We start from the raw sequence: 15126 nt of genomic DNA on the forward strand, positions 1-15126 counted from the left end.
TGAAGAGCTTCAAGATCTATGGATTTTTAACCCTCCTCTGCCCTAGTTGCCAGGGCATTTTTCTCATGCCCTTAGGCTTCTGTGGAGGCTAAAGAGTACCTTCTCTATGTTTCATGCATGTCATCCACAACACCTTCTTCTCTGCACATAGTGCGTTCAAATTTCAACAATGTAATGTACAAAGCTAGCATGTCATCCAGAGAACCTTCCTCTCTGCACACAACGAAATTTCAACAATGTAATGTACAGAGCTAGCATGTCATCGAGAGAACCTTCTTCTCTGCACACAATGAAAGGTTCATCTTTGCACACAGTGAAAGGTAAGTTCAAATTTCAACAATTTAATGTATAGATCAAGAATAAAAATAGAGCAAAAAAATATATCTATAGTTTTTATTTCCTATATACCTGCAAAAGATTGACACGGGATAAACTACTTACTCTGTTATCGAAGAAGTGTTACAGAGTATGCTAAGAAATGTTTCTTGTTTTACCTCATATGCAGGTCAGCTGGCAAAGAGCAGATCATGAGTTTTGAGAAACCATTGTCGTAGCCAATACCCATATTGTGTGCAAGTTCTCTTCTAAGTCTAGTGTAATCCCACCCTTTTCTTAGCCTTGTCGTTTGTTTCCTGGAGCAGCAGAACCACACCTCATTGCCAAACACCTGTGTTGCTATCTTCTGCACGCGTATTCCAACCGGGTAGAGACGTGGCTGCAGCTGAAGGAATTCAAGCGGGCCCTTGAGGATTCCGATGAGGCCCTTGGGATTGATCCTAACCATCTGAAATCGCTCTATTGGAAAGGCCGTGCTCTGCTCGGGTTGAGGCACTATGCGGCAGCATGTGAATCTTTAGAGAAAGCAGACAGAGTTAGCCCCGGAAACAAGGAAATAAAAGATATTTTACGTCAGGCCAAGGCTTTGCATGCCCAGAGCCGGAATGGTAAGTATGACATCTCCGCTTACCTGCTTGGACGGTGCTCTTCTCCTCCGGAGGTCGCCGATTTCGTCGGCCCTGTGGAAATTCACACAACCAAAGACTGTCGCGGCCGAGGACTTTACGCCACAGAAGACATTGCGACCGGGCAGCTTTTGCTGGTAAGCAACGCTGTCGCAGTTGTTTATGATGATGGGCAGAGTGCTTTACCTATGTTCTTGAACTACTGGGGCAAAATTCTTATGGCCTCTCGAGAAGATCTTGTCACGGAAGTCGTATCCGCTGCCAGAAAATCCCAAAGATTGCTCCAACAACTTTATAGTTTAGATGTGTCTTCTCCGACGGACAGCCTGCATGCTCCAGCCATGGATCTATTTAGACCGGATGACGAAATGTCCCATGGAAAGAAAAATGAAAATTTTGAGGTGGATGTTAATCATCTCCGAGATGTGATAAGTCGAAACACATTATATTTATGGAAATGTTTCATATTTAAAATGCACTCATGCGTCACTATATCACGACTCGTGGGACACTTCCGCCATCTTATCTGTCTCAAGCCAACCTTGAGCAAGGAAACATGTTGAACAATTTTTGGTGATAAAGTTCTAACTGATCACCATGGCTAAACAAGCGACACTCACAAGGACGCATGCGGAGTACGTGTATCGCTTTCAATTAGAATTAAAAAATTCATTAGAATAAAAAAAGTAATAATAAGACTGTTTAACCTCTGATTTAATGAATTATAAATTATAATTAAAACTATTTTCCACCACTTGTCCTTCTTACGAAGTAGGTGTTTGTTTATGTCAATAGTTCACCAGGTATATATTACATGTGGTTTTCGGCCTATGTGTTTAAGTAATTTCTCTGTATTATTGTATGTGTTTGAAATCCTTACTCTCATGCAAACATGGGTTACAATCTCTGTTCATGTAATTTCATATTCGAAGTCTTTCTTTTAGGATGTTGAGCTTTCTATCGTTGCCATACTTTTAGCGTCGGGACCATATCTGAATTGACAGTCTATGTCTCTATTCTCAGTATGTTATTTGTTTTCTTGTTGTTTGGTGTTAGAGTTCTTGATATATCATAGAGGTCTCGAACAGTTGGTGTATTCAAGTATAAGTTTAAAAAATTCTTCATGCTGTATTCAATGATAGCTCTCGAACAGTGCCCATGTTGTCGAAGTGAAGAATCGTGATATTTTCCACCAGGCTGGCAAGAGATTTAATGATATGCAGGGGTGTATTGAGAAGATAGACTGTAAAATTTGAAGATTTGGATTGAATGCAACTAGGTCTTTTCATCATCGTTGTGTTTCACATTATTTGGGTCCTTATAACTTTTAGTTGATAAGTCTGCTTGTAGACAATGTCTTTTCCCTTTATTTATTATTTTGTGGGTCTCTCTTCTTAGTTTCTTATTTTTCCATATGACTTCATTTCTCAAATCTCTGCTCTAAGTGTCTGAATCTTTCATATGACTTTTCTTCTTGTAATTTGTGTGATAACTAAGTCTGTTTTCTTCCACTGTAATTTCTGTTCATCTACTTGTGTTTTTTCTCTATGCAGAACACCTCACTTTCTATGTAATTTACTTACAATTTCCCTGATAGGTTGCTTATAAAACCTTTACATTGCTTTTATGGGAAGCGTCATGAATATTGCGATGGTGTCCGACTGACAAAGTCGGTAATACAAATAATGCAACACAATTTCGATGTTTACTTGCATATGGAGAAAGTGCAATGCAACCATGAAGTATGCACATTTTTAGCCGATATATATTTCAACTCAAGTTAATTTTTGTGATTTATCAAGGGCCACCATCAATTGTTGCCCAAATATTATTAGTCCAAGAATTTCATGGACTGCTGTGATATCATGCCTGAGAAAATATTTTAAAATATGTAGTTTTTAAAATGTGGAAATGAATAATCACGTGAGATTCCTTGTAATGCAAGTTCCTCTCTATGAACCAGAATCAAAGTTATGTCTGCACATGGTAAATAAATATTATGGCATTAGATTATTTGTTTTATTATGTTTTCATTGGAAATCCTTTAAAGAATTAAAAGAAAAATGTTGTAAATTATAAAACGTTGATCAACAAACAGGAATGGATCTTATAGAAATCTAACCAACCTCTAGGCCAAACAGAATATTTATAAACAGAGCAAACCCTTGCTAGCAAGAGTCTGTATTGATTTGATAGTCCTTCTTGCTCTGGTTGGAAGGAGCTGGTAAGACCTTGCGTGATGCTTATAATACCTTTACCTGGCATACCGATTGAGTATGAAGCCCTTGTTTCAGAAGCACGCAACGGCCTCAGAATCACCAAGAAATTGAAACTCCCTGAGCCTTTCTTATAGTTTATGGCAAAGAAATTTTCTTTACGCAATAGGATTCACATCAACCCCAACACCTTGTCTGTTTAGAAAGTTCATTGATAGGCATATGATCATCCAGGCCCTTTGTGTCTTTGCGCCTCTTGCATAAACATATTTAACTCAGAACCAAGCAATTTCTATATTTTCCAATAACTTGTAGAGGGTTACTGTACTCGAGCAATTTCTATATTTTCCAATAACTTACAGAGGGTTAGTGTACTCGAGCAGATATCATGAAGGCCTTAACCCTTGTGAGCGGTTTTGGAACAAGGCTATGCTCGTTACAGCAGTTATGTATGTCTAACTATCCAAAGAACTGAATCTATGTCAACAAGTGTTTCTAGTTGACAACCTTTAAGAATTTCGAGGAGTTATACAACGATTTCAGGCCCGGCAGGGACTCCCGCCGCTTGCGGATCTTGTTTATTAAAAGCAAAAAGACTATTATTTTTAATGGCTTCGATGAAAAGACGTTAGAAAGGCAAACTCTCTTATTTCACAAACAACAAGGCTATATTAATCCCGTTTGAAAAGGTTTAATTAAACAATATTTTTTTTTTAAGCGGAAAGGTCCCTGATTTTTATTAAAAAGTCAATTGGTCCATTATTTACTCAGAGCAAAGGGACTATTATTTTTAATGGCTTCGATGAAAAGACACTAAAAGGCAAGCTCTCTTATTTCACAAACAACAAAGCTAATTGTTTTGTTTGGAAGATTAATTCCTTTTGAAAAGGTTTAATTAAAAAGGGGTTCATCATTTTAAAAGCGGAAGTATTATTTTAATAGAGGATTGTTTAAAAAAATTAAAAAGAGACAGTTGTTATTAAAATAAAAATAAAAATTGTATTCAAAGTTTTATTAAAGAAAATTGAATTTGTTATAAAGAAAGAAGGCTATAAGATATGTTTAAAACGGGATCATGTAATTCTGAAAAGACCATAATGGTCCTGTCATGTTATTTTTAAAATGAAGGGAGTTTTGTCCTAATTCACATTGGGCATTGCAATATTTTAATGAAAAAGAGTTTGCAAGGTATTTTAGAAGGGCTTGTGAAATTTTTTTGTGAAAGGTCACCTTTCTGAAGTTGAGTTGCAGAGAAGTTGTTGGATTTATTTTTTTGTTCTAGTCAACTACACATTTACTTGTTCAATCACAATCAATGTTTGCAAGTATATTTACTTGTTGAATCATAGCCAGGCAACGCTCAAAAAAGGGAAAATCCAAGAGGCTAAGAAAGTCGAAACAACAACTAGAGATGTATGAAATTCTTTTGAAAGGATTGGAAGTGAAGAGAAAAAATAGCATCTTTGCATTGAAATGCAAAAAAGAATCTATAGATGAAAACATTATTCCCTTGATTTCAGATGCCAAAACAACCAAGGAGACATGAGATAGCCTTGAGAGGAGTTTCGGTGTAAGGCGGAGCATTGAAGTTGAAGATGAAAGTGGATCTTTAGTAGAATATCTATAACAAGATAAAAATATTGTTGAATCACAATGTGCTTAGCCACAAGTGGATGATGTCTTTGAATAATTTGCAGAAAAAACAGAGAAGGAGCGCATAGATGCTCGTGAATCCTACTATACACAACTACAAGTAGATGAAAATATGGTGAATTTAGCAACATATCTTAGTAATGACAATTTGTTGAATCCAACAACAGAGCTTGTTGATGACATTAAAGCTCACTTTGGAGTAGTCAATGTTATTGTGAATCCAACGATTAACATTGCTGATGTAAATTTTGATGAAGAGTTGTTGGCTAATGATGAATTCTTGCAAGTGCTGCAACAAAAACATCATATCGACATGATGCTATCTTGTGAGATAATCCCACTTGGGTCTACAAACCAAGTGGAAGACAACCTGTCTACAACAACATAGCTTAATAAAGAAGTGGAAGAGAAAGAGATAGAGATAGATACAGAGATAGAGGTAGAGCCAAAGAAGGAATCCCACAAAGAGAAAAAGGAGACAGAGGCAAGGGCAGAGATGGAAGCAAAACAAGAGAAAGATCTCATTTTGGAGCAAAAAGAACAGAACCAATGTGGTTCTGTAGATGTTTTTACACTTACCATTTGTTTCCAATGTGCAGGGAAATTGGATGATTATGAAGGAGAACTAAGTTTTCTTGAAGCATGGCTTGCAACACCATGCCTTGATAAAGTCTGCATAGAATTTGTAAAAATGAATGTTGAAGACAACTTGGATGATAAAAACATCAATGAAATTTTTGGGTATTGGAGTCCTAAAAAAATATTTTGTTATTACAAGCTTATGTTGTGGAAAATTGATGATGAAGATCACACGAAAAAAGGATGACATGTGGTAGTAGTTCACATACAAGTCGGTTTTTGAAGAAGTATAGGAGATGCATAAACAACTTGAAGCAATAGAATACATGCACCAACAAATGAAGAAACTAAGATTTGAAAGATACAACAAGAAGAAAAATATTGAACAATTTGAGGCTACATGATCTAGAAGAAGAGAAGGAGAAAAGTAATTGTACTTGAAGTCAATTTTTTAAATTCTAGGCCTAGCTAAGACACAGACCAACAGGAATCTTAATTAATTTTTTAGGTGGTTGTAATTAAGGGGGAGTGTTGGAGAATCAAATTCCAACTGCCTGCTAGGTGTCAAAATCGTCCATCCAAGTGTCCTAATTCAGTTTCACTTAGTCGAGTTTAGTTCAGTCTCACTGCAGCCATTTATTGTTGGTGCCTCCAATGTAACCTTATTTAACTGATGCATAATATTGAGAAGAGAAATCTATGCTCCATCTTAGTTTTTCTTTCTTTTCATCTGAATCATCTCTACATCCAATGCAATACACATGTCACAAGTTTCCATTGACATTTTTTTACCATCAACCTTATTTAAGAAACATTATATAATTACATGGATAGGCATACTTATTTCAACTCAATATAGAATCATGAAGAGTTACATAATTTATTTAGTTATTTACCTTAATGGATAGGATTGGATTTCAACAAAATATTCTTCATCCGAGAAAAAGATGTAAATATGTGACATTAATGGATAGGATTCGATTTCAATACAATATTCTTCGTCCGACAAAAAAAATATTTCATATCATAAACCGTTTTCCACTTGCTCGTTACAATGCTTAAAATGTTTGTTTATTTAAAGCGATTCAAAATTTTCCCCACGTTTCACCTATCAGGCAACATTAAGAATGGCCTATGTGCTTCAGTTCTTATAATTTCCACTCGGACTGGACTTCACTGGGCTTGTGAAACATCCTTTAGCATGGATTTTCGAAATGTCTTCTACAATGGATTTGTGAAATGTCCTCCCACATAGGCTTCACCATTCTCAACCACTTTAACCATCTTGTTGCATAGGCATGTATGTTGTTGGCTGTTTTGTTTACAGTAGTTGACAATCCCTCTAGATATGTTTTGGAACTATGAGTGCAATGGAAGGGATTGTAATCCCTTCAATTTCAGTTTACACGGATCTCTTCCGCACAGTAAGTTTGTTGAGATATTGAAATGTACTCCACAAGGTAAAGTGCATGGTTTTTTTCGATTCTCCAATCTATGGAATTCAGACCTTAACGAGCCGGTGAGGGGTGGATTTTAAGCGTCACCCACAGTGTTTGGATTGGTACATTTATGTTTCTTCATTGAGCGGCTCAATATTGTTTGGATTGATCGATTTATCACTGTGGATTGATAGATTTATTATTTATTAATTCAACTTCAAGTTAAGTAATAATTATATGGTAGATAATCATTTTTGGTTTTTTCCATATATATTCCTACGTGAAAGAACAAGAAAACATAGGATATTCATAAAAGAATTTAAAAAAACCCTAAATTCTTTAATTGAATATAGGTTGAATCCTAGCATAACAAAATACCTCATTATAGTTGTGACAATGACATGCATATTCACGATCACTGCGCACAAAAAAAAATTGTGCGACAATCAAAAAGAAATATAGGCATCACAATTAATGAATGCAAGGTATTTTTATTTATAATTCGATACAACTTCCAATAAAGTGTTCTTTCTTTGCTATAAAACTAAAAATGATAAGGACTAATAAATGAAAATGATTATATTAAATCATTTTATCATATGTAAAATTTGAATCAAGAGTCAACAGTCTTGAATGGCATGAACCAAATTTGATGGGGAGCCTACAATGTTGTAAGTTTGGTAGCGTTGGAGAAAATAACAACTTATGTAAAATGACAAAGTGGTCTCAGATAAATGAGAATTAATTAATTTTAGGTTTTATTTTTATTAAAATAATAAACTAATTACGCCGAGCAAATTATTTTTTATTAAATTTTGTTTCGTTATAATTTTATCTAATTTCTAAATTTGAAGAAAATTTTAAAATAGATAGTAAGATTTAAAATAATTTGATATCCTAAATGAAATTCATATTAGAATTTAATATATTCACTGTGCTAGAGTTTAATACATTTACAATTTTACAGTAGTTGTTATAGTGTTGAGTGTAGTATATTTACAACTTTACAATCATTTCTATAATTCTAAGTTTAATATATTGTAATATATTTATAACTCTGCAATAGTTTCTATAATGTTGAGTTTCAAAATAAATATTAAGGTTTAAAATATTTGATATTATAAATAAAATTTATATTTGAGTTTAACATATAAAGTTCTTGTGAGATGCCTTTATTTTAAATGCTTCGTGTGGATTTGTTAAAACAAATACCAACAATGTCACTAAAAGTTAATTAAGTGTAATAAATATTATTAAGCGTGTCATATATAAAATTAGTTTTTCTATATAAATTATAAATCATGAATTGTAAAAGATATGTATGATATTATATGGAAATAGGGTATGTCATTTTAATATTAAGTTTAATATTTAAATCTAAAAATCTATTTAATAATGGAAAGTTTTTTATTTCAATTTAAAGTGGATGAAGATATGTTAAATATATTATTTTTAATTTATGACCTAGATTGATTGTCAAAGGAATATGCTTAGTCTTAATGTTTATGAATGATTGTAGTGTGTTATAGAGTTTTTTAGGTTGCATTGACTTTTAATAAATTAAAAAAATTAGATTTTGACTATCAAGGGAATATGCTTAGTCTTGATGCTTATTAATGGTTGTAGTGTGCTACAGAGTTTGTTAGGTTGCATTGACTTTTAACAAATAAAAAAATTAGATTCCTCTCTCCCTGCCCATGGATTTCCTAGGGATCTGAGATTATTCCAACTCTAATAAGTTCATATTCTACTTAGATGGAAAAGTTAATATATAAGCAATTTTTATTTATAAAAAGGTGTTGTCTTTAATGCTAATTTTTAGGCTTTTCCGTGCGAGAATTTGGCGAAAATTTTGAGGTGAAATCCTTATTTGTGTTATTTAAACTTGTGTTATTTAAACTTTTTTTTACTGTATATATGGATTCAGCACCTTAAAAAACTCCAAGGGAACTGCCATTGTGCATGAGTTACCCATCCAGCTTGTGATTTCAATAAAGTTTGTAATTTCAACAAATTCTTGTCGAATTTTAGAGAAACTAGACCAACTCGTTAGCAAAATGGTACATTTTACAATAAGATGTCTAATTCCTTTTTTTCTGAGATTACATTAAATTCCCACCAATTTGCTAGGGATTTAGATTAATCCAATTCTAATAAGTTCATAATCTAATTAGATGGGGAAATTAATATATAAGAAAATTTTATTGAGAAAAATGGTTCATTCTACAATAAGATGTGTAATTCCTTTTATTTCTCAAGTTAAATTAGACTCATAACTTTTTTATACATTGTTAATCGGGTAAATGTCTATATTGGTAAGGCATTCTCTTTTGTTATATTTATAAATCCTTTGACTATAACTACCACATTAATATTTTTAATGTGATTGTACTAATATTAATTGATTCATTTTGATAATTTTATTAAACTGTATAAAAGTGAAAAATAAAACATATATCAATCATATTAATAAATATGATTGTGCTAATTAATATTTAATATAAATTTACAAATGAAATGTATTTAAATATTTTTATATCATATGATTTTTATAGAGAAAATTCTTCTTAATATTTTTATCTTTTTAATATTTTCGTTATTTTAATTGGTTATATTTAAAATCTATAATTTGCTCCAAATTTCAATTGTGAGATTTGTTAATACTACATCGAAAGTGATAAGTGAAAAGAGCATCGAAAGTAATTAAAGTAATAAATATAAATGAGTGAAAAGAGCACCTGAAAAAATATAAACACGAAAGCCTTAAGCTAAAATGAAATAATAAATTTATGAGGAAATTTCAATCTCAAAGAATATAAGACTTTATTATCAATGTTATCGCCAATTGAACTATATTGATATATTATTAATTAAAAACAAAAAAAAATAATATTATTATATTATTAATAAAAGTTATAATTATCTTAATGTTATATCAAGAATAGTAATATAATAGCATATTAATATTATTGTATTATTAGGACAATATTATTTATATTTAACTTTATTAATATTTGGGACTATTAATAAAGTAAAACAAAATTATTATTATAGTTGATAATATTAATAGTATTATACATATTATCATCTAATATTGTTTATATTTAACTTTTTAATGTGTGGGACTATGAATAAAATAAAACAAAATTAATATTATAACAGGTAATATTAATAGTACTACACCGATCAACGTAAGGAAAATAAATATACAAATCCTAGAATAAGTCCATAAAATAATATGAAAGAAACTAAAGCTAAAACCAAAAAATGGAAGAAAGATAACTAAAATAAAATTGAAAACAAAAAAGTAAATGACAATTAAGAATAGAATGAGGTAAAAGAATGAAAATCAAAGATAGCTAAAATGAAAATGAAAACAAAATAGTAAATGATAATTACGAATAAAATGAAGTAAAAGATTGAAAATTTAGAAAAATAGAAAATAAAGTAGGAAACGTGGAAGAAAGGAAAAAAGATAAAGGTAGGAGAGAGCAAGGTGATAGCTAGGAATAAGGGAATAAGAGAAAGCGGAAAAATAAGAAATAGAGGGAGAGAAAATGGAAAAAAAAATAGAGAAAAGGAAAAAGGATAAGGAGGATAACACAAGAGAAAAGGGATCAGGGGGAAAAGGAAACAAAGGAAGAGAAGGAGATAAAGAAAAAGAGGGAAGATGAGAGATATATAAGAGGGGAAGGGAAGGAGGAGTGGAGAAAGGAAGAAAAAGGTAAGGAAGAAAACTTGGAAAAGGAATAGACAAGAGCAAGGAACCTAAACCTAACTATCAATGCAAAAGCGATGAGTGAGTAAGGTGTTCCAGTTTCTACCAACCTCGAGGCCACCATCTATATTAATATCATTAGGGTTCGTTATGATTTCTAAAGATTCACATAACATTTGAAATAGTGGTTTTCTTCAACAATAATCTTGGTTTCCTCAAGGCACAAAGGATATTTAGTTTTGGAGGAATGTTCTACAAGAGTTGATGAGTGTATCATGTCATTCTTAATGCCATCTCCATTTTCTTTAATTCTTCTCTTAAAATACCATCATGACTCTCCAATGTAACATTTACCAGGTAAACAATTAACTTTGTAGAGTCCTTTAAGATAAAAGTGGCTATTTTATCTTTTATGGATTTCATCTTATGTCAAATAGTTGTCAAAATGTTGAATAAAGAAATAATTCTTTACTTCCCCAAAACCTTAAATATTTTATCACTGACACCACATATGTATGGGAGAAAAGTTATGCGATTGTGAAGGAGGTATTCTTCTAATTCTTCTAATGGCTCTAATAATGTATTTTTGTCTTTACCCACTATTTTGGAAAACTTAAATTAGGTGGTTGATTTCTTATTTTAAAAGTTTTGTTATCTGACATTCTTAAATCTCTTATGATCATTGTATTCAAGACTCCAAACTTTTGGGTAGGATGGTGGTTTGAATCAACATGAAGATAGTTTTCTACGCATGCTTTATTCTTGACTACCTGATGTTTGAAGGTCCAATCACCATTTTTGGTTAATAAGACATCAAGGAAAGGAATGATTTTATTACTTTCAAATTCCATAATAAACTTTATGTATTTAGATATATTATTTAGGTGTTCCAATACCTTATTTAATTCAATGCTACGATGTGGCAATTTCATGTTGGTATTGTCAACATACCTTTTCCATCTCATTACTACCTTTTCCATCTCATTACTTTAAGTGGGTAGATGTAAATGTCATTCTATTCAAACTTTTCCATGAAAAGGTTGGAAAAAATAGGTGAAAGAGGAAATCCCATTACTACACTAGTGGTTTTCTCAAAATATTCACCTTAGAAAGTGAAGAATGTATACTTCAAGGAAACCTCAACAAGCTTGGTAGTCCCATGGTAAACAATTTCCTTTGATCGCCCATATTATTTATTGAAAGCTATTTTGATGAATAAATAAATGACATCAAAACTAACAATTGAAACATTGGTATAAAGCTTGTCTTCTTTAATGAGGTAGACGAAGCGGATGTAATCCTTAATGTATAAGTCTTAGCGACCAACTAAAACGTTTCGAATCTTTTGATGTATGATCCAAAATGGATCTTGGAAAAACCTCTTAAGTCTTCAATTGTATTTAAATGGGAAAATATGTTTTAAAGCCCATTCAAGAACTATCACATTGTGGCCTTTTATCGCACCGAAGAAATATACGTTTTAACCATGAAAAACAGGGTATAAAGGTAAAACCTTCATCGTAGCAATGTATATATATATATATAGATATTATATAGAGTTTCATTATCACATTGGGAAAAACCAAATTTTAGTGTTAAAACACTGTGGCCCTTTGGAACTACAACAATAGTTAGCGCGAGTTAACGAGGGCTGTTGATCGAGCGCACGGATCAATGGTCCAGATCAACTACCACATCGTATTGTGTGGGAACCAAAGCAGAGTAAACCATGTGCATGTTGAATACCCACCAACCATAGGATCGAGAGACCACATCATCTGACATATATCGGGCACCAAAGTAATCAGATGTTAATTCAGAAATCAGACCCGAAATTTTATAGACTGAGAGTTTATAAACCTAATTGGGTTCGTAAAGATTGTTAAGAGTCAGGCAAGTTGTCTACCCAAAATCGTCATCGACCGTCAAATCTACTAAGTGTAGATCAACGACAGAGGACTATTGATCAAATTTTGTTTGAGTGGGAAGATCTTAGCCGTCGATCTGGTGGCGAAAGACCAACGGCGGAGATGCGATGTAAGGGGGACCCGAAAGGGGTTATGAACATGGCCTTATAAAAATTTGAGTTCCCATAAAATGTTTCGGACGGGGTTTTTTCATGTATTTCTTTGCATAAAACAAAAAAAGGCCCAATTATGTATTATATTGGGGGATTTGCGTGGAGGAAGACCGAATGGTAAGTTTCACTACGCCCGCCAATCCTTCCATTACAAAAAAAATCTGTTCAGGTGCCTTAAGCATTTTTGATAAAATGCGTCCACACCAAAGGGGGAGGTGAACAGACAGGGTCGAGAGGCTTAAAATGCCATCCCATAACAGGACAGAAAGGGCAGTCAAAGTCAGAGAAAAAAGGCAGATAAGAGAGTGGAAGAGAGAAAAGAGGACAAAGAGCAAGAGGGAGCAGCTGTGTACCCTTGTACATTCAAGGTTTCCGAAGGAATCCCTATGTTTTTCCATTGATGTGTTGAGACTCTGTTTGAGCTCACACTTGTAATATTCTGCTCTTAAAGACATAATGTAGAGAGGCCCTCACAGATAGCTTAGACCAAGAGAAGTAGCCAGGAAGTATGGTGAACTCCATTATTAATTTGACTGTGTTGATATGTGTGTGTTGATGTGTTCTAATTACTGTTGATTGTCTATTTCATTGCAATCTTATCGATCCATTGCATTAAGTGGAATAACCATTTTCCATGCACATGAGTCTGTAATACCTTAAATATAGACTTAAAACCCATATTCAGATAAACTGGTATCCGAGCTTTTGGTTTTGCATTTGGTTTTGGTTTTGTTCAGGTTAGACAAGCTTGTGTTGGATTTTGAATGCTAACTAGATTAAAGCTCAGACTAGGAGAAGGAGAACCCATTGAGGCTAATCAAGATATTGGAAGAGTCTATTCTCAAAGGAGAATGGTAGAAGAAGCACCATTGGGATCAGAATCTCAATTTATGGAAGGTTTTAAGACACTCCAAGCTATGGTGGAAGAGATGTATCTAGAGTTTAAGATGTTTCGAGGTGAAAGCACTTCAACACCTAAACCAGACAAAGGAGCAGAGAGGCGTTTTCTAGTTTCCTCTATAGAAGGCAAAGGAAAAGGAGGAATGACTCCTCGACCATCTCCTCCATCATCACCTTCATCATCCTCATCATCTTCTAGCTCTTCTAAGAAGAAGAAGAAAACTTCTTTAATCAAATTAGATGTGAAGTTTGATTTGCCAATCTATGATGGAGAACTTAATGAAGAAAAGCTAGATAATTGGATAAGACAGATTGATGTATATTGCAAGGTGCAGAATGTTGATTTAGAAAGGAGGAAGATTCAGGTAGCTAGCCTTCAACTTGGAGGAACTGCACTAGTATGGTGGGAAGGTAAGACACAAGCTGATCTACAAAAACATGGTAAAATCATTTCTACCTGGAACGAATTTTTTTTTCAATCAAAAAGAAATTATATCCTTTACCGTACATGTAGTAAGAAATGATGAGTTGGAAAAATCTTCGACAATTGAAGGGGAAGAGTGTACAGAGTTATACTCATGAATTCAGAAAGAGAGCTTTAAATCTAGGTATATCCTTGGACTCACCTGAGATTTTAATGAAGTATATAGGTGGTCTGCATAGCTATTTAAAGCATACTATACTCATGTTTAACCCACTAGCTTAGATGATGTATTAGTCCAAGCAACAAATCTAGAGGCTAGAGGTAAGAATGTAAACCCAGAGGTTGGGAAGTCATCTAAACCTTTTGCAAACAAGAATAAGGAAAAGAAGAAATTGAAATGGAAGGAGAGGAAAGTAAACACTACAAAGAAAGGAAAACCTTCCTTCACTCACTGTAAGAAAGAAGGATGCAATGAGGCACACTGTTGGTCTTTGCATCTAGAACAAAAACCCAGGAAGTTTGGTGGAAAGGAGAAGAAGAATGTTGCTGCTATTCACAAAGACTTGGGGTCAGATTCAGGTGATGAAACAACAATTATAGCAACAAGTATTAAATTTAAAGATTTTGAAGCATCCACATGCAATTCTGCACAATCTGTTGATAATGAAAGTAATGGGAGGGAAAGAGATGAGCTCTTTCATATTAGAGTAATTTCCAAGCACAATAAGATTGATACTTTATTTGATAGTGGGTCACAAGTAAACTTGATATCTGAGACAACTGTAAAGAAGTTGGGATTACAAACAAAACCTCATGAGAAGCCATATTCGTTAGGTTGGATATGTGATAAAACAAAGCTATGAGTAACAAGACAATGTAAACATAGGTTTGCTATTGGGTCAACATTTGTAGATGAGGTTGAGTAATATATAGTTCCATTGGATATATGTGCTATTGTTTTGGGAAGTCCATACTTGTATGATAGGAAAGCTATTTTCTATAGAGATGAAAATAAGTATCAACTCACTAAAGATGGAATAAAATACATTGTAAGAGCTCATAAACTCAAAAATAACTATTCTCTCATAAACTCAGGGCAAATGAAAAGAATTGTGAATTCACGTAAGAAATGTTTACTAATGGTTGTAAAGGAAA

General features: G+C 33.1%; 1 protein-coding gene across 1 annotated transcript; it reads left to right on the forward strand.

Moving 5' to 3' along the window:
- The first annotated feature begins 256 nt into the window (after window positions 1-256).
- Window positions 257-1525, forward strand: LOC149251600 (methyltransferase FGSG_00040-like). The gene is made up of 2 exons (XM_089453935.1): window positions 257-320; window positions 642-1525. The coding sequence occupies exons 1-2, from the start codon at window positions 257-259 to the stop codon at window positions 1523-1525; spliced, it is 948 nt and encodes a 315-aa protein (XP_089310061.1).
- Window positions 1526-15126: the final 13601 nt, after the last annotated feature.

Source organism: Pinus tabuliformis, chromosome 7, assembly GCF_031772625.1.
Source record: "Pinus tabuliformis cultivar Carrire ecotype Pingquan chromosome 7, CPIR1, whole genome shotgun sequence".
Taxonomy (NCBI): domain Eukaryota; kingdom Viridiplantae; phylum Streptophyta; class Pinopsida; order Pinales; family Pinaceae; genus Pinus; species Pinus tabuliformis.